We start from the raw sequence: 20,319 nt of genomic DNA, 5'->3' as shown, positions 1-20,319 counted from the left end.
TATTATCATAATACTATAACAGTAATAATAAGCAACTATTACGCAATCACATATCCACATTTATTTCATTGTAATAAATAATGCATAATTAAGCTTAATTCAGAAAGTTTCAGAATGTCATAACGGCAGATAATAAAAATTATACTGAGAAAAAATTCACATTTTTTTAATTTAACCAAATTATCAAATATTGTATAAAATAATATTCTAAAGCTTTAGTTGAATTAAATAAATTTTTAGGCATCAAAATAAATTTTTTAGTAGATAAAAAATCGTTGTATTTTCCAATTCACATAGTGAAAAATCTCAAATAAGTACTCAAAATGTTCATAATCTTAATCTCTATAACATATAATAAGTTATGTGGTGAAAATTTTATCAATACAAAATTACTCTCATTTTTTGGTAATGGAAACACAAATTTGATCGAAAAAATAATAAAAAATATAAAATCCGTGAAATAAAAAATAGGGTAAATATTCCTGGAAGAGCAAATCTCCCAACTGTCCCAATTGACCAAATTTTCTTTTCTCTCATATTTTCTCTCTTAAATCTGAAACCATGTTTTTGTTTGGACCGAATGAAGAAAAATAAATGGCTTTAATAAATGTTAACAATGAATTAGAATATTTTAATTAAAATAATAATTTAATATTATATAATTAATTTAATTTTTTTAGTATAAAATTCATGAAAATTATTTTGCTGCTTCAAAAATTATAGAAAAATATTCATAAAATAAATCATTTTATTTAGAAAATTTTGACAAAATCAGTTTGCAAAACAGACACTTGACGTTCCTAAAATCTTTATTTGCAGAGATATGTGCCAATTTCTTAAAAAATTTTACCTGTGTCAAAAAATTATGAAAAAATTCATGCAAGCAAAATACTACAATATGAAAGCTATGGTGAAGACGGTTTATAATTTAGACTTATAATGACTCTAGAAAAAATATTTAGCATAGTAAATATATAGGCTATTACAGATACTTCGTGCGATGTTAACGAGAGAGAAAGGAAGAGTGCTCAGCGTGTGTGCGAATATGAAGTTGGGAGCCGTGCACGCGAAGAGAGAGAGAGAGAGACATACGAAAAATTATTAGGTGCGGAATGTACACCGTTCGCACAAACATGAGTACCGCTAGAAAAATTTTTAGGTGCGGAATGTGCACCGTCCGCACAAACATGGGTACCGCTACCTAGCGGTACCCAGCGGTACCGAGTGCCGGTACCTAGCGAGGAATAAGGCTTGTGCGGACGGTTCTCCCCGTCCGCACTCCGCACCTAATAATCTCTCGAGACACACACACCCTAAATTGGTAGAAGAGAGAAAGACACACGTGTGATTCTTTATTTAGAAATTTGCTTTCAATTCTCAAATTTGAAAGCACTTTTATAATGGTAGAAGGGGCTGTTTCAATTCTTTCTTTTGGAGTCAATCCCTTGATCAACTGAAGAACTTGAATTTCTAGGAGGCCATCTAGTTGAATAATGCAAGGCTTGCTCTTATTTATTTATTTTCCTTTCTTGTCCCTTTTTAATCCTTCCTTCTTTTATGACATGCTTATTATTAGATTTTAGTATTTTACACAATTTGGGTCTGCCAAGTGGATGAATTTCAAAACAAATATTGTCACGCACTAAGATTTAAGTTGGGAAAAATTATATCTTTTATATTTACATTTACAACCATTTAATCATTCAATCCAAACTTACAAATTTCATAGAAATAGTAGAAAAAGAAATAGTTTTTGTTCTATATTTATTCAATATGTATAACTAATACAAGCCCATAATGATATATGTATAATAATCCTGACATAAAATAAATTAACTCATCTCAATGAACATATGACTATAAAATTAAAAAAAAAAAAAACTACTAGAAGTCAGCACACAGATCATCATCAAGCTTCCTTATCTTTATCTGAAAATATTTAAAAATCACATAATAAGGATTATAACCCAATAAATTTCTAATATCTACGACTAAAATTAATGCATATTATATACTGAATCATATAAGTAATATATTAAATAACATAGTGACGTTAACTTGTAAGCATAAACCCTTCTTTTGATGAATAGAGTTGAGAAGATCCTTCTCTATTGACTTCACGCAGAGTCTAGTGACCAGGATATGTTCATTGAGAAAAAAAAAAAAGTTTATTGAGGAGAGCCCTTTGATTTGTACGCTTGATTTATATGCGGTTAATTTGTAAGCAAAGGAGTTTTTTTTACAGTATTTTTTTGTAATATATCATAAAAAGTATTCCCTGATATATATGATTTAAAAAAAATAGCATTTTCTAATTTAAATTTGGAATGTATTTGAAAAAAAGAATAATAATAATCTTGTCCAGACCGCCTGGTTTTATTTGAGATCGTTTTATTAATGCTTATTAAAATAATTTTTAAGAATAAAAATTTAACAAGAAAGTTATCTCAAATGAAGCTTTAAAATAGCTTTATAGTAATTTTTTTAAAAATTTTATTTTAAAAAACATTAAAAAAATCGTCTCAAATGAGATTAATTATTATGTGCGGATGCCGAATGTCATTTGGGAATTTTTATTGGGTCGGGTGTCCTGACGTAACTCTACGTTCGGACACCAGTAAAATGGTGTCATGTAGCGGCCACATTATTGCGGGCCCGGCCCGCCGAAAAGTGGGTATATAACACGTGCATTTTTTGAAAGATGACGGCCCGACTACCCAACCCTGAAAAAAGATAGGTATCGCTAGGTACATGCTCGGTACCGAGCAGGTACATGCTCGGTACCGCTCAGTACAAGCTCGGTACTGCTAGGTATTGCTAGGTACATGCTCGATACCGCTTAGTACATGCTCGGTATCGCTAGGTACAGGACACCAAACCCAATAAAAATTCGTCATTTGGAAACCAATCAGAATGCGTCACGTCACACCTTCCATGTGTACCGAGGCTCGATATTGCTCGGTATTGCGGCTTGATACTGCTGATATGATTGCACCTGATTCGCCTTCGGACATAGGCTGCATCCGACCTCCGCATAAAATAATTTCTCCTCAAATCAAGCCTAACTCTTTATCAAACTGGAAAATTTATTGGTCAAGTGTTTGTCTATTAAGGAGAAATTAAGAACAAAAATTAAGAAAATAAGGATAAGATTTTTGTGGTTATATGTCTGGTTAACTGAGTTGTGCCGAGTCACGTGTGTGCTGCGGGGTATTAACTTCCCGAGCTCCTTCAAAACATTCCTTCGTCAATGAGTTGGACCAGCTGGTTGGGGAAACTTCGGTTTGGGTTCGGCAACAGCGCGGGGATCTCATCAATGGCCGCTTCGTCGTCGGAGATAGCTTACGAGCCGGACAACGACGTGCCGGCTGCGGGGCAGCAGTTGGCGCAGTTCGGTGCAGGGTGCTTCTGGGGCGTCGAGCTAGCTTTCCAGAGGGTTCCCGGCGTGACGAAGACAGAGGTCGGATACAGCCAGGGAAAATTTCATAATCCGACTTACAAGGACGTTTGCACGGGGAAGACTGGCCACTCGGAGATCGTACGCTTGGAGTACGATCCCAACCAGTGCCGCTATGAGGATCTGCTTGATGTCTTTTGGGCTCGGCATGACCCTACTACGCTCAATCGCCAGGTAATTTCGTTATTTTGGTCTATGATTTCTTGGTTGTGTATTTTTCCTTCTTTGACTATTTGATTGTTGATCGGGGGTTAGGTTTGGGATATTAGATGTTTCAGGACATTATTTCAAGGACTAAACGATCTCTAAATTTTGCGTGCTTAATTAAAAACAAGTATCTCGATGAGTGAAATCCAAGTCCAAAATTACTCATTTAATGTCATTAAGACATTTAAATGCCTTATAAACGATCAATCATGGGGAAAATCAACAAGGTAGCTCATTGGAGATTGGCGCATTTGGCGAATTTGGTAAAAGTTATTAACATGACACTATAAGAAATTATAAGCAGACCCACATTCTTCGCATTATGATGACATGAAATTCGAGAGCTTATTAATAATATGAAGAATTTCAGAGCTTTGTCTAACGATCAAAAATCACCATCGTAAACTATAATTACTCTACCATTGTTTCTTGTCCATCGTCGCTTGATTGTTGTTGCATAAACGTCATCCTTCGACCAGCATTGCCCAACCGCCATCATCCATTTGCCATTGCTTGATTGTTGTCATTTGACCTTCATTGCCATATCACTATCACTTCATGATCATCTCCTGACCACCATTGTCTACTAATAAGTATTTTTAGATTTGATCAAATATCAAATAATTATTGAATCATAACAAATTGTGCTACTATATTGATATCTAATATGCTATTATAGTATTTGACTACTAGTGCACTATTATACTTTGGAGTTATTTCCTTGCTGGTGAAGGGTTTCAAAACTATTTTTTCACTTAGCATCAAGTGGATGCTTCTTCTACTAAACAACTAGTTTTAGCATAAAAAACTCTTAGGATGTCACCAAATGTCTCATGTGGATTAGTTCCTTAAGTCGAAGGCATTCCAAGTTCTTTGTTGCTCCTTGCTTTCACATATTTGGAGTTAGCAAGGCCTCAATGCTCTGATTACTTCTACAATATAAGGGCCTGACCAATTGGATGTGATGTATTATCTCATAGATAGTTGTAATAGTGCCTTTGTAAGTGTGATTGCATTCATGTGTTGTGTTAGCCATTTTAATTAACCCAATTAAATGACTAAGTTGGAGTGGAGTGATCAGCTTATGTATGGGAGTAGCGGCCGACCAAGTGATGCATTGGAGGAAGGAGTTGAGCTAGTTACACTAGTGCCCCTAACCCCCCTCATTTTTTTAATTTAAAAAATTTCCTCTCATGTATTGTTTATTAAGTTAATGTTGGTTTGTTATTGAAATTGGTTGAAAAATCTCTTGGTTGGATATTGGTGGCTGGCCAAACTAAATAGAGTTTGGTGATCCTCTCTAATATTAGTACTTTGTTATGATGAAATTTTATAGAAGGTTCTAATTTATAAAATTTTCTTTTGTGTTGTATTTCGAAATGAGCATATACGTGAAAAGGTTGGAGTAGCTCTAGTGGAAGGTAAGATTAGAGAGAGTCGTCTTAGATGATTTGATCACATAAAATGGTGGCATTTCGATTACCCGATTGTTATGTTTAGAATCTGATTGTGTTGATCATTCTGGTTATTCTGTTGTCTCGGATCTCAAAGCTTTTGGTGTACATAAGGGGATGCGGGGAGTTTACCCCATAATTTTTTTCCGTACAATGCATCGGCGCTACGTACCCGTGCGCCCCAGTGCTGAACGACAGAGAGAAGAGCGCCGCAACGATATAGATACGGCGCTGAAGCGGCGCAAGACAGAGGCTTGAGCGTCGCAGCGCCCCAAAATGGCATCGTAGCATTGCGAGATGGATTGGACGATTTTTTTTCTCATTTTTCTGAAGGTTTGCGTCCCTTGAAGTTAGCTTTCTCTTGTATTTTAAAAGTGTAAACATTGAGAATGGTGCATGTGAGAAGAGAATGAGAGAGTGAGAGAGAAGAGAGATCTATATTTATTTCTCTTAATTTTCTGTTGAACTCTACCAGTAAATCCAAAAGGAAAAAAAGGCTTAAAGGATACATACATTTTCCATGTCACTCTGCCAGATCCCGAAATTTCAGTCGAGATTCCGCATACCTCGGATTGTCGAACCCGGAGATCCTGCTGAGTCTGCGCAGCTCAAGTCACTTCTCCCATAATTCCTGCGACTTGGACGCCTCGAGGCCACTGCACTCAGTCGATAAAAGGAGAACGAGGATGAGCCTTCAGTGCTGCTTCCATTTGCTTCCCAGACCGAACTCCTTCTCCCACGCACGAGCTCTTCCTTTGATTCCCCCATCCCGCTCTCTGCTTCCCGAACTGCTTCCGACCCAACGCCTCTCCTCTCTCGGCCGAAAGCCCCGAACACCTCTCCTCTCTCTACACGACTCCCTCCTCCCGTCTTCCTCTCCCACTGCCGAGCTCAAGCTGGCCCCTCGTTGCTTCTAATCCAGAGAAAAAGAGAGAGAGAGAAGGAGAGAAAGGAGTCTTCTCCTTACATGTGACCGACGCCTTGCCCTAGCCTCCATCCGCTCCTTCCACGACTCCCCTTCTTGTAAGGATCGGAGGTTACAACATTTTGACCAGGAGTAATAACGGGAGCCCGTTAGCTGAAAAGGTAACTTTATCCCTATCACAAGCTTCTTCGGCCAAATTCGGGATTCAGAGAAAATAGAGGATGTATGCTAAATTCTCTCAAATTTTGCTCTAATCTTTCATTAGTCTTAATTGATCATGTTTGATTAACTAAGATTATTTATAATTAAGCATTATTAATTACCAATAATTATAAGTAATTATTAATTTTGATTAAATTTAATTAATTATATTTAATTACTTTTAATCTTAATTAAATAATTATCTATGATTATTCATAATTAATTATTGATAATTAATTATAATATAATTATAATCAATTACTAATTATGATTAATTTATTAGTTACATTTAATTAATTTTTTAAATCTTAATTAATATTACTTATGATTATTTATACTTAATTTATAAATTATATATTTAGCTACTAATTATAATTAATTTCAATTAATTGTTAATTAATTAGTTTTAATTATAATTATTATTAGTATAATTAGTTTACAATTACTTTTTATTAATTATATTAAATTAAATAAAAGAGAATCCTCTCTTACCTTGGCATGGCGTGTCGGGCTGACAAACCACCTATGCACGCCTTTGTTGAGCGTGGTAGGAGGGAACCCGGACCTACGACGAGGTAGGCAAGCTCTCCCTCGAACCACGTGCCAACATCTACAACCCCGCAAAGGTACAAAAATCCATAAACTCAGATTCTCGCTCTCGAAGTTGGTGGCGGACCGGAAAATCGCCCATGCACACCTTTGTTGTGCGTGGTGGGATGGGACCCCAGTCCGACGCCTACGATGAGGCGGGTAATCACCTAAAAAAAAAACTTACTTCAATGTTCGTGGCGGACCAAAAAATCGCCCTATGCACGCCTTTGTTGCTCGTGGTGGGATGGGACCCCGGTGCAGCACCTACGGCGAGGTGGGGTCACTCATAAGTACCCCCAAGCGGGGGGAAAGCAAACTGCCTTTTTCATAAAAATAATTTTTAAAACCCCATGCAGGCCTTTGTTGGCGTGGTGGGAGAAAAAAAAAATCACCGCCGCGGTGTCTCACAAACACCAACCGTGCACGTCTTTGTTGACGTGACGGGTAGGCGGCCTCTTGGTTTTTCCCCTAAACGGGGAAGACGCCGTGAGGCTGCCGAAATTTTGTATGAAATAAAACAAGGATTTGGAGCAATTTGGGACTTGTGGACTTGAATCAAATGGACCTAAATGAACTTAAATTCAAATATATTTGAAAGTATAAAATTTGAACTTACATTTGATTTAAAAATCAAATGAGAAGAATAAAGAACTTGAACATGATCTTGGACATTTGAACTCAAGCAAGTTGGACCATATGGAGGAAGGATTTGAACTTGAATTCAACTAGACAGCAAGGGACTTGATTTAAGCATCCAATGAACTTGAACTTGCAAACATTTGACTCAAATCTGAAGTGACCTTAATGCGACATAGAACTTGAAGGACTTGAATGAATGTAAAAGACTCATATTGTATTTAAACTCAAGGAGGCACTGAACTTAGGTTCAAGCACATATACAAAACAGAATTTGAATCATATAACAAGGGACTCGTGAAGGAGGGCATCCAAGCATGATCAACGTTCAAGTAAGAGTCAAATGAAAATACAACCAAATAGCAAATACCAAATGAACTCGGAGAGAGTATTGAAATAGAAATCAACAATAAAGCAAAATGACTCATGATGAACAAGCCTTCAGTGCACTCAAAAAAACATAGATAAACAAATGAAGTTGTGATACAACTTGCTTGCAAGCAAAGGTTCACACAAAAAGTCACTACAAGCTTTGGTAGAAAGCCTATTTGAGCAATCATAGTAATCCTATACAATCAATCACTGTCCAATGTTGAGCAAATACGTTGATCCGTTACAAGCGAAGATTGATGATACTACGACAAGTGCAAGCATATGCAAGCTATTGTAAAATACCCAGCATACATACTAAATATCCCACAAGCAGAGTGTAAGAAACTACAACTAATGCAAGTATCCATTGGCCACTGTAGAAGACTCGTAGCACACTAGTCTATTGTCCACAAGCAAAATACAAATGACTATATCATGTGAAAGTGACTACGGGTTACCATGGGAGTTTCATCGTACAAACAATGAGCCATCTAAAACATCTGCAACTTAAACGAACAACTCCGTTCAGAAGCTGCTATTTCGCGCCACCGGATCCGCGACGTTCTTGGAAGCGGACAGAAGGCGTTTCATGAATATTCCAAAATACCCTCGCACATGCACTGTAGTTTGTACACACTTAGGTACACTAAAAGAGGGTATACAATCAACACCCGCATGGGCTCCGGCGAGCGCGTTATTGGTACACACGTGACGTCAAGGGATGCTGCGCGGGTCAATAAGTGAATTCAAATTCGAACATGATCCTTCTATACGGATCAATAGGAGTCGACAGGGTTCGAACCATTAAGCAAATATAAGATTGTGGCAACCGGTATATTTATTTTAATACATTCATATTAGGCCTTCAAGGCCTATAATAATATGAATTCACTAACAAAGGCATAAAGCCTACGAAACCCGATCCTCTGTTGACAGCTAGACAGAGTCGACAAGGTTCAAGTTATAAATGAAAATGCCTCCAAACACCCCGATGATGACCGTGTTGAATGCAGATTTCAATCTGAGAGGTTCTCAAACACTTTCAAATGTTTCACAAATATCCAAAATCCATTTAATCCAAAGCTCCACCCAAACACTCCAGAAATTCAAAAAAAAAAAAATCCCAAAATCCTAAAACTATTTAAAATTGAAATAAATCCATCAAACTACTGAAAGCAAAATCCATCCACCCTCTGCAACAGTTTGCCGAGATAGACAAATCTGAAAATTACTTCAGCTCACAAAGAGCTAATGCCTGGTTGTGAATATCACTAGGGTCCATTCTCAAACAATCTCTTGTCAAAAAGGACGTGGTACGTGTCCTCTAACTGGCGGTTTTGCCGCCAAATGACACCGCAGGATAAACGGTTATGACCTGGGGCCCTCTGAACCGAGTGGTTTTGTCGCTAAATGGCACCACTAAATACTGGTTATGGCCAGTGCCAATACGTTTCTTATTGGCATCAAATCCTTGAGATATGAATAAATAAGATATGATCGATAGGGCACAAAGCCCTTTGTTAGCTAAGGTGGATTCAAAATTTGTCTCCTTAGACAAACATCCAACCCAGGCCTACAAGGTCCCCTTGGACGAAGCAACCCATGGCTGCCGACAAGGATCCTTCTATCAGGTTGGGTCGACTACCTCCTCTGACTAAGTAGACCAGGGACCACGATGGCCCGGGGCGACGGAACCTTGGGATCTTGATTGGGTCTATCATCCATTCCCCTACCATCCGCTTTAAGTGCAAGATGGTGCAACTTCCCATTTTAAATATCAAATCTTTCCAAATGCCCAAATTCAAACCCAATTTCCAAATCCAAATCTATGCTGCTACTATATGCCAGATTCCATGTATTCTCTACGTATCTGATCGACGACTAGCCTTAATCGAAAGTTCTCTCCCATTATCGGGAGGGGTAATTAACTATAGGGGCTTGCGCCTATAGGAAACCAGAACTCAGATCTTAAAGTCCTCACAAAATGAGGGCGAAATATCTGGGTAGTGTCTTATCTACAAACCCATCTGCCTTCCAAAATTTACCCCAGAACTTAATCCATTAAAACTCTCTCGCCAAAAAACAAAAGCACAAATCAACGCACGGCTGGGAGGTCGCGACCAAATTTTCGGAGCCCACATTTTCATAGTGGATTTCTTGGTGTGGTGTGGCTCCATGATTTTTTCCCTATTTTTGGTTTTTTCCACGTTAAATTCTGGTGTCCTTTACTTTTCCGCTACTTTTATTTTCTTTCTTGTTTCGTCATTGTGGTGTTTACTCATCTCTCCCCAACACCGGTTAGGAAGGTAGATGTATTAGATTTGACTTATGTTAAGAAAGGCAATGGTATACCTAAAAAGATTTGGTTAGAAAATATTATAAATGATCTTTCTTTATTAGATTTAAATGAGAATTCAACTTTTGACATGACACAATGAATGAAAAAGGATTCATTTAGCCGATCCCACATAGTGGGATAAATGCTTGATGTTGTTGTTGTGTTGTATCTATCATTCCCACTTAAGAAAACTCAAAACCTAAATTTTTTAGCTATCTAAGCCAACCATCTAGGGCTTTTGTGAGAATCAACCAAACTTGGTTAGAACATGCCATGTTTGCTTGCAATTGGATGACCTACACTCCTTAAAAAATCACCAAAGACTACATATCCATAGTAGACTCCCCAAACTTTGATTACTTATGAGAAAGCGTTAAAATGATTATTGTAGTTTAAAAGTTCGGGCTTCGACTGTGTTTAGATTTGAAGCACTTTGTCTTCGGAAATGGCTAGCTAGGGCATGTAGTTGTAGGCGTATTACATTACCCTCTTTGGTCTTTGGCTTCGAAGAAATGTGGAGATGCAGGTGGCTTCGACTGAAGAGTTGAAGATGCACGCTTGCTTCGATTGTATAGGCATAGATGCGAGAATGTATCACAAATGATGAGAGGAACTAGCGTACACAATATGGATGTTAATTCTTTCACACATTTTGATTTTGAATTCTGCCTTTATGAACCTCCTTAGCTTAGCTCAGTTCATTTGCGGCCCTAAGTTGGATTCTGTAATGGTCTTAATTCCTTTAGCACTAACCATACGAGGATTAGATTTAGCAGTGGACTTTTGGGTAGAAAATGTAGTTGTCTGAGTTCTAATCTTAGGGATGACTTCTTTTGTTTGTTAATGAGGAGAGCATATTGTAATGCACCCTCAAGGGTTTGAGGATCATGTAGTCTATATCATTCTTAGTTTTCATTTTAAATTCATCACAAACTTGTCGGCAAGTTGCCAATGGATATCAATATAGCCAGTCCTAGCCACTAAATCCTCAAAAATATTATGTTACTCAATCACCTGCATTCTTGAGTGCTTCAACTACGTATGTACCTTTTTATCATGTCGATCTTAGCATTTCTTTCATCTCTACCCATGTCATGAATACTCTCCCTACATAAGCATCCTTTGCCTAAAAAATTGACTAATACATTTTTGCTTGAAAAATCACTTTCATTTTAGCAAATTTCTCCCTTTGATAATCATTTATTTAGTACCACTCAAAGAACTTATCCATCTAACTGAGCCAATCTAGAAATTTGATGGGGTCATGAACCCATAAAAAGTGTGGGCTTTTATTGAGTTTTCTATTGTGATTATTGAAACCCTCTCCATTATTTTGATTGGTTTCACCTCCATTCCTATTAGCTGAAGGGATCCTAATAGGATGCTTTTCTCCTAATGATGGATTATTTATAGGAGGGATGGGTTGGGTAGGGACTAAAGGCATAGGTAATGTAAGATTTATTTGGTTAAATTAAACTGTTGTGGCATAAAAAAATTATTTGCAACTTATCCTCGTATTCATCTAAGGTATGTTGCACTTGGTTTAGGCTAGCGTCATGGTCATATGCCTGAACACTAAGGTCTTCTACCATATTAAATAAACTCTCAAATTGTTCCATCAATGTTAATTTTGATGGCATTTGTTTATTGTGTTTGTTGTGTATAGACAATGCAAGTATATAAGCGAATATATTTTATTTAAGTTGCATGTTAAGTTGGTGTTGTATGTGAAGTGGTGTGTGCATAGTAACTTACAAGAAAATGATAACACTTGAACATTTGAACTTTCAATCATGTATGGGTCATTCAACACAAAATAAGCAAGTAAACAAATTAACTAGTTAACACTAAAGATCGTTAGATTTTATAAAATTTTCTAGATTTGCATTTGTTATAAGTGAGGTGAACTGTTGAAATGACAATTTCATATATGAATGTAATTAGTGTTTGAATAGTGGAATTCACAACTCACTCAAATCAGGTCACTCAATAATTATTTATAGGCATGGGTTATGAGGAAAGTATACAAGTCTTTATATAGCAATAGCTAGCAAACGTAGTACATGATTTTCATGGAATTGCCATTAAATATTGCAAAGCTATTATCTAAGCATGAAGACATAATTCATTAAAAAGGAAATAAACATAGAAAATGAAGAGTTACCTAATTGCAAAATGAGATGCTTCCTTCTGCAAAATGATCCTTCTACTATTGTAGCATTCATGCTGGATAGGTCTACTATGGAAGCTATACATTAATTGAGAGGTTTGATGGAGAAGTACAGATAGAATACGAATGATCTACCTATGATATTAATTGATTTAGAGAAAACATATGATAAAGTTCCAAGGGAAGTTCTATAGAGAGTTCTAGAAAAAAAGGGGTTTATAATGCTTATATTAAAGTCATTAAGGATGTGTATGCAGAAACTGTTACTTGTGTTCAAACACAAGATGACTTGACCAAGTATATTCCAATTTCAGTTGGATTATATCAAGGATCAGCTTTAAGCCCGTATCTTTTTGCTTTAGTCATGGATGTTCTTACTAGACATTTACAAGAGGTTGTATTATGGTGTATGCTTTTTGCTTATGATATTCTTCTTGTTTATAAGACTAGAGAGGGAGTTGAAGACAAACTTTAATTATGGAGGTCAATCTTAGAGTCTAATGATTTTCATTTGAGTTGATTTAAAATTGAACATAGGAGGATGCACAGGTGGTGAGTGCTTTACTCTTAGAGAGGGGATATGAAACGAGCATATATGTGAAAAGGTTATAGTTGCTCCCGTGGAAGATAATATTAGAAAGAGTCGCCTTAGATGGTTTGGTCACATAAAACGGCGACCTTCTGATGACTCGGTTAGGAGAGTAGATGTATTAGATTTAACTTATTTTAAGAAAGGTAGAGGTAGACCTAAAAATACTTGTTTAGAAATTATTAAAAATGATCTTTATTTATTAGATTTAAATGAGAAATCGACTCTTAACATGACACAATGGAGAAAAAGAATTTGTGTAGTTGACCCCACGTAGTGGGATAAATGCTTAATGTTGTTGTAATACTATTGTCCTGTTGCAACATTCAGGTTTTGCCCAATACCACAATGATATGGCTTTTAACTCTTGCATTAATTTTATGACTTTTAAATCCAATTTCTGCATTTGAAAGTCAAACAACTTCATTCCATAGCCAACTAGGCCTAGTTTTGTATTTTGTCTTATCCCTAAATGACTCATTGCCTTATGTATTATTGTTGTAACCATTTTTTGCATTGAATATTTAGAGCCTACACTTGCACCCCTTCCTAACATGTACAACAAGATAATCGCACAATGTATAATCAATCCTATAAAAATTGTCTTGTTATAAAACACAAAATTACAACCACATAAAATATATGACTGTAATAATTTTTTTAACCTTAGATATAATAATAGGCCTATTATGCACCGCATTACATTCATCCGGATCCACGAACCTAGAGGCTCGCTCTAGCATATTTCTACAGTGTCATTGGGTTCTTTGCTATTGAATGCTAGAATAGGGAATTATGGAGATTGAGAGTGAAGCTATCTTGGCCACCTTGAACTTCGAGTTGACCTCTCAGGACACCCTTGTATAATGGTACATTTAATATTAAAGGGGCTCCCTTTTCTCTTGATGCATACTAGGGTTTGAGTGGATTTTGATGGCTGCTTGGAAGAGTTGAACTCCACTACAAACTAATGACCTAGCCCATCAAAAGTGGTGATACTGCAAGGTAGGAGTTTGATGAACCTGATGCATATGGCATCCTTCAATATGATATTGCCATAGTGAATATGCGACTACATAAGTTGTCAAAAAGGAGGTCAAGTGCCATAATGTTATTGAAGCTATCAAGATGTTCAATGAGGTTAGTGAGCCTCTTATGATGATCCAATTACATAATCTTCATCTTGGGCAACAAGACTCCGAGTGATTTTCAAGCACTACCTTTAGGGGGCGATTCATTAACAGGTCAACAATCTAGATCAAAGCTATTGGGATCATTGTCAACGACATTGGAGTCAATTATAGAGCCTCCTAGATGTTGGATGGTGAAGGATCCCAAAGTTGGTCAGAGCTCCTGTGCGGGTGGATTATCTCAAATTAGCTCGCAATAGGGTGTCTGCCATGCATAACAAGTCTTAGAAGTGAGACGGAAGCGATATTAGGTTGGGTTGCGAGGACATGCTCTCCACATTATTTCCTGTGGCGGACATCGAGAGTTCTAGACCACGGCGAATGGTTGGACCCCATGGTTTGAGTGATCTTCCATTAGAATATTTCAACTTGTTTGGAAAAAATCTCAATGAGAGTACCTAAAGATGTTAACAGGCAAAAACTATCAACACAAAGCTCAGGTAAGTTTTGAGCTCGATCCTCTCTATTTGTGGGCAAGAAGAGAGAGATTATAATGAGCTTCCTTGGAATATTGCTGGTTACAGGGAATAAATGCTGTAAAAAATGATAAAATAAGAACTTAACTAAAAAGAGCCCGATATATGTGTTTTAGCGGTCTTCGCCTATGTGCATTGGGTATGATTCAAAGAATCCCTTGTCAATGCAACAAAAAAAAGTTCCCCTATTTATGCTCTCCTCTATCTTTTTATATAATCTCTCACGACATCCCCTGTATTTTGCTATGGGGCTAATGTGCTTGTCAATTGCCATTGATTGTAGTGAGAGAAGAGGACAATTAAACAAGCTTGAATAAATTATGTTTTTGACTCATTTATATTCATGAATAACATCATTTAAAGATTTTGAGCAAACTCGACATAAAGCTTGACAAAAGTTCGATTCTTATTTGATACAAAGCTCGTGAATAAGCTCGTTAAAAATTTGATTAATATTTAATTATAAAATTGATGAACATACATATTATAAATATTTTATATTTAATATAATTTAATTATATAATAATTATGAATCAATAATTTTAAAAGTAATTAAATATTATAATATATATTAATTAAAATAAATTATTAATTTATATTAAATATATATTATATGTTACTTAATTATAATTTTTTTTTTACAATTTTATTTTGTTATAAAAAGAAACATAGCTCATTTGTTCGTGAACGAGCTCAGCTAGTAGCTCGAAAATACTAGCTAGATATATTCATGAATGTGCTTATTTGATAGCTCGTTAACACTCATTAGATATGTTTATGAACAAGCTTATTTAATAATTCGAGAACACTGGATAGATATGTTTGTGAATATGTTTATTTGGTAGCTTGAAAGCAATTGCAAGATATATTCGTGGTAGTTTGAAAACAAATGATAGATATGTTCACGAGCATGCTCAATGTAATTATTTGATAGTGGGATTGATAAGGCTTATTTGTTAAGCTAATGAATTTTTAGAAGTAAAGCTTGTTTATAGCTCGATAATGCTCACTTGTTTAGAGCTCAATAAGCATGAAACAACCCAACATAAATCAAATACAAACTATCATGAACGTCCATTAAGTTAAATAAATCAAGCTTGAACAAGAACATAAAGCTTGAATCAAGCTCAAAATGAGCTTTAACAAGCTGATAATAAACAGAATAAAACATGAACAAGGGCCTGCTTTGCTCATATCAATTCGTTTGCAGCCCTAATCATGCTCATGAAGCAGCATCAGATTGTTTATGTATTCTCTCATTTCATGTGCAAATGCACATACAGTATTCATTTTATTACTTCATATTGTCATCTGTTGTTTGTTTTTCTGTCCGAGACGATGATTTTCATCAATTAAACCATGCAGGGCAATGATGTGGGAACGCAATATCGTTCTGGGATATACTACTACTCACCAGAGCAGGAGAAAGCTGCAAGAGAGACTTTAGAGAATCAACAGAAGATCTTAGGAAGGAAGGTTGTCACAGAGATCCTTCCAGCAAAGAAATTCTACAGAGCGGAGGATTACCATCAGCAGTACCTTGAAAAAGGTGGCCGCATAGGCTCCAAGCAATCTGCTTCCAAAGGCTGCACTGATCCCATCCGCTGCTATGGCTGATGGTTTGATAACAAATGCTTATACGGTACTTAACCTCTTCATTTTCCATATTGAAACCTTCTATGTTGTCTTCTTTTATGTTGCAGCGTGACTGAAATGTGTTTTGATCCAAGCACTTATAATATTGCTGTGACTAATTACTTTTATTCCTGTATTTTACTGCTTTGGTACCAATTTCCAAATCATTAGGTTTATTGTTTTCTTTGTAGTAGTAGGCTGTCATATTTGTTTAAAAAAACAAGCAAGTTTCTCCGTCCGGTTAAGCACTAGGTACCCAGCGGTACCGAGTGCGGGTACCGAGCTGGGTACCCAGCAATGGGGTGACGTGGTGCATTTTTATTGGTCTCCGGACGCCCTCCGCACTCCGCACAGAATAATAAATCATCGTAGCTATGCATATATAGGAAATGTGTGATAGGGTATCTGTAGAAAATAATAGAATATAAATATGTATATAATTTTTGGACTTAATGTTTGTTGATTAATATAGTAGTGTGTGTGTGTGTGTGTATATATATATATATATAGAAAAAATAAATGATGGTCAGAGTGTTAGGTTCATCAATGACATCACTAAAATGGATTTTAGATATGAAACCTAAAGCTTTATATGCACTGAATGTGTATGCAAAAGCTATGCGGGTTTGGCAGATAAGATAATATACAAAAAAGAAACGTTTCAAACGGTTTTGGTTTGCCACATGCTCTCAACTATTTGAGCTCTAAATATGGCATGCAAGCAGGCAGAAATGCTTCAATTTAAGTAAGCATAATTACTCAGGTGCTAATCATAGTGTTTTTCTAACAGTGCAAATTATTTATTAGAAAACAAATATAGCTCAAAGCCATAACAGGAAAAATTAAAACAGCTTGGTGTGGAATGGTCTGGCTTCTCATATGATCAGTCAGGGCTCAAAAATGAGGCGTTGACTAATTCTCGTTAAATGGGAGAGGAAACTCCACTTTTTATCAAAAAAAAAATAAACAAACAAAAGAAGACTACATGGTACCATATTTTTAAAAATTGCTACTAAAATCTGATTTATTAGTATGAAGATGCCCCTATCATAAAATGGAGCAAGTTAATGTTTAAGACTTTGTTTTACTGTTTTAGTGGAAATAAAGTTTAACTATTTACAAAGTCTTTTCACATGCATACAAATTATATATATATATATATATATAAACCCATATGGCATCGAAGGTATTGCATTAGATTCTCTTCTTTTGTTTGGTTTTGTATGACGGGTGACTTGAAAATGATAAATGAGTTTCATGAATGAAATATTATGATTAATATGTGTTGCTGGTTTTATTATGAGTATTGAGAAACAAAACAAACCATCTATTTTTTTATTTCTCTTTCACTTTCACTCTCCTCACCAAATTATTTACATTTGTTAATGCCAAACCAACACATACATTTTTGTATTAAATAATTACAAAATCTTGAAATATTATAGTATAAAAAGGACTTATCATTTCTCCTTTTTTATTTGGTAGAAGGACATAATCAGTTCACAAAATTTTCATAATTTATACAATGTAGAAATTATTTCATGCACATAATATTATTCGTACAATCAAAGAGATGCCATTTGATCCCGAAAATAAAATAGCCAAAGTGATTAATACTAAATCTAAGTTCATGTGACAGCCAAACAACTTAGCGATTTGGAACCCAATTACCTTAATTTTTTTTGTACAATTTCATAAGAAAAAATTATTTATTTTCATAAATTCCATTTCATAAACCATTTCGAATAAAGAAATGAACTGATCATAAATAATAAATTCAAAATAATTTATTTAACCAACCGAGCCGAATAATTATTTAATTCGTCAAATTCCGGTCCTTTCTAAGCGGCTCATATTCCACATGGAAGCCAGTTACCTACCTTCGAACGCACGTGGTTCATCATAGTTGCCACGTGAGAGCAGTGATGCAAAAATTTTCAAGTGGAAACGGTTCATAATAAAGTAGTGTAAGTTGGACCCAAAAGAGAGACTTAGAAGAGGACCAAACTGCTCCAGATTTGCATGTGGACAGCCTTCAGCCACGTAATTCAAGCCAGTAGATCCACCATTTAATATCCATTCCTTAATCATCAAATCAAAACTTCAATGCATTTTTTGTACTTCAACGGTTGTGATTTATAGTTTTTATTTGTTTGACGAATTTAATATTTGTCAGGGTTGGTAGAAACTAGTAATAGCAGGTCACTTAACCTTTGACATTGTGCACAGTTTAATCAATCCTCTCTCTCTCTCTCTCTCTCTCTCATTTAAATGATATATATAGCATCAAGGAAATTTCATTTGGTGAATGCTTATGAAGAAATTGGTTTTGTGCTTAAATTTCAGTCATAATTTATTCTTGTGAAGTTATAAATATTCATATTACATCAACAACAATATCAAACTTTTATTCTATTTAGTGGGATCAGTTATATGAATTTTTTTTCTCTTTGGTATCATGATAATAATCAAATTCTTAATTTAGGCTTCCTTTGGGATGACTTTTTATTATTTTCTAAAGCAATTTTCTAGTTTAAAAATTTTTGTATTAAAAACATAATTTAGAAACAATAAGAAAGCCGTCTTACTGCTTCTTAAAGCAACTTTTTAGTACAAAATTTTCAATTTTTGTGCTTGAAAGCTGCTTTAAGAAGCAGTAGAAAAGCCGTCTCAAACAAGCCTTAATTTAATAAAAAAATCATTTCTAATACTTTCTAATAAATATTTTTTCGATCTACCTTTACATTTCTTAACATAGATTAAATCTAACACATCTACTCTCTTAATCAGATTATCAATAGGTCGACATTTTATGCGACCAAATTATCTAAGACGACTCTCTAATCTTATCTGTCACTGGAGCTACTCAACCTTTTTTCACGTATGTGCTTCTTTCTCATTCTGTAAGAGTGAAACTACTCATCCATCTGAGCATTCTCTCATGCAAAATTGAAAATCTTTGTTGTTAATTAGTATGTGATTTTTTTATTTTTTTTTTAAGAAATAATTTGTGAAAAAAAGTGCACATCTCATATAAAAGATGAAGGTTATGATGATTGTTCAGCATCTAATTTCTATATATTGTATATATAGAAGATATATACTTAAAAATCTGGCAATCAGATGGTGTGTTTAATCAATTAAAGAAAAAGTGGAAGTACTCTTACTCATTTTTTTCTTGTTGGAACCAACTTTCTGAAACTGGCCATCAGTTTATGTACAATCCTTATGGCTTATGGCCTTATCTATCACCTACCATGGAAAAAAAAGCTTTCTTCTGTGGATGGGTGACTTGAACTTGACACCACTGCATGTGCAGCTGACTCCCATAGGGGACCAGACTCAATGATTTTGATTCTTCTATTAGATTTGAGAAAATTTAGTGGAATTTGAGCATAATAGCTAAGAGACACAAGGATGGTGTTGGAGATATACAATGATTAAAATTATATTTGTTAAATCAACATTTTAAGTCTTTTTTTTTGGGTAAATTTGGGGCTAATCCCATATATTGATATACCAAAAATCATAAAGGCATACAAAAGTAGCCTAGCTAATAAAAAGATCAAAACCAAAAAAAATTACAAAGAATGCACCAGCCAAAAAAGCCAAAAACACGACTAGGGACTCAGGGTATTAGAAACCCGCACACAACTATTCAAAACATCAAAGCCAACAGGCTCAGCAGTGTAGAATCCAACTCACAATGAATCCAGCTTCCCTGGTTGCCATAAGATCAGACTTGAGCGGATGAACAGGGTGCAAAAATTATGCCAGGCCATGTGAAATACCACCAACAAGGAGAAACAAATGGCCATCCAAAAGGGAGCCAAGGCGGGTTCTAGTCATCATCGTCCTTATCAGCCAAACACACAGCATCCAAAAACCGGCACAATACCTCTTGAGTCAAATCATTAAGAGAATGTAATTGAAAATTTATTTGAATTTGTTGACATATAAAAATTTGGATTTTCTTGCTTATCGTATATACTTAAAATGAAAATTTATAGAGGTACGCAGTTCATCTTGATATGTTGGTTGAGAGCTTTGACTATAACAAAAAGATATTGAGTTCGAA

The 20,319-nt window shown here is 35.5% G+C and overlaps 1 protein-coding gene across 1 annotated transcript; it reads left to right on the top strand.

The window, feature by feature from the left end:
* Positions 1-3,217: 3,217 nt before the first annotated feature.
* Positions 3,218-16,417, top strand: LOC110107769 (peptide methionine sulfoxide reductase A4, chloroplastic-like; the record flags this gene model as incomplete). The annotated part of the gene is made up of 2 exons (XM_020838141.2): positions 3,218-3,631; positions 15,972-16,417. Coding segments are annotated over 2 exons (666 nt in total), but the record flags the coding sequence as incomplete, so codon positions are not given.
* Between the last annotated feature and the right edge of the window lie 3,902 nt (positions 16,418-20,319).

The sequence above is a fragment of the Dendrobium catenatum genome, unplaced genomic scaffold (genome assembly GCF_001605985.2).
Source record: "Dendrobium catenatum unplaced genomic scaffold, ASM160598v2 fragScaff_scaffold_390, whole genome shotgun sequence".
NCBI lineage: Eukaryota > Viridiplantae > Streptophyta > Magnoliopsida > Asparagales > Orchidaceae > Dendrobium > Dendrobium catenatum.
Note: the sequence above shows the minus strand (reverse complement) of the source record. Positions and strands in the feature narration are given on the sequence as shown.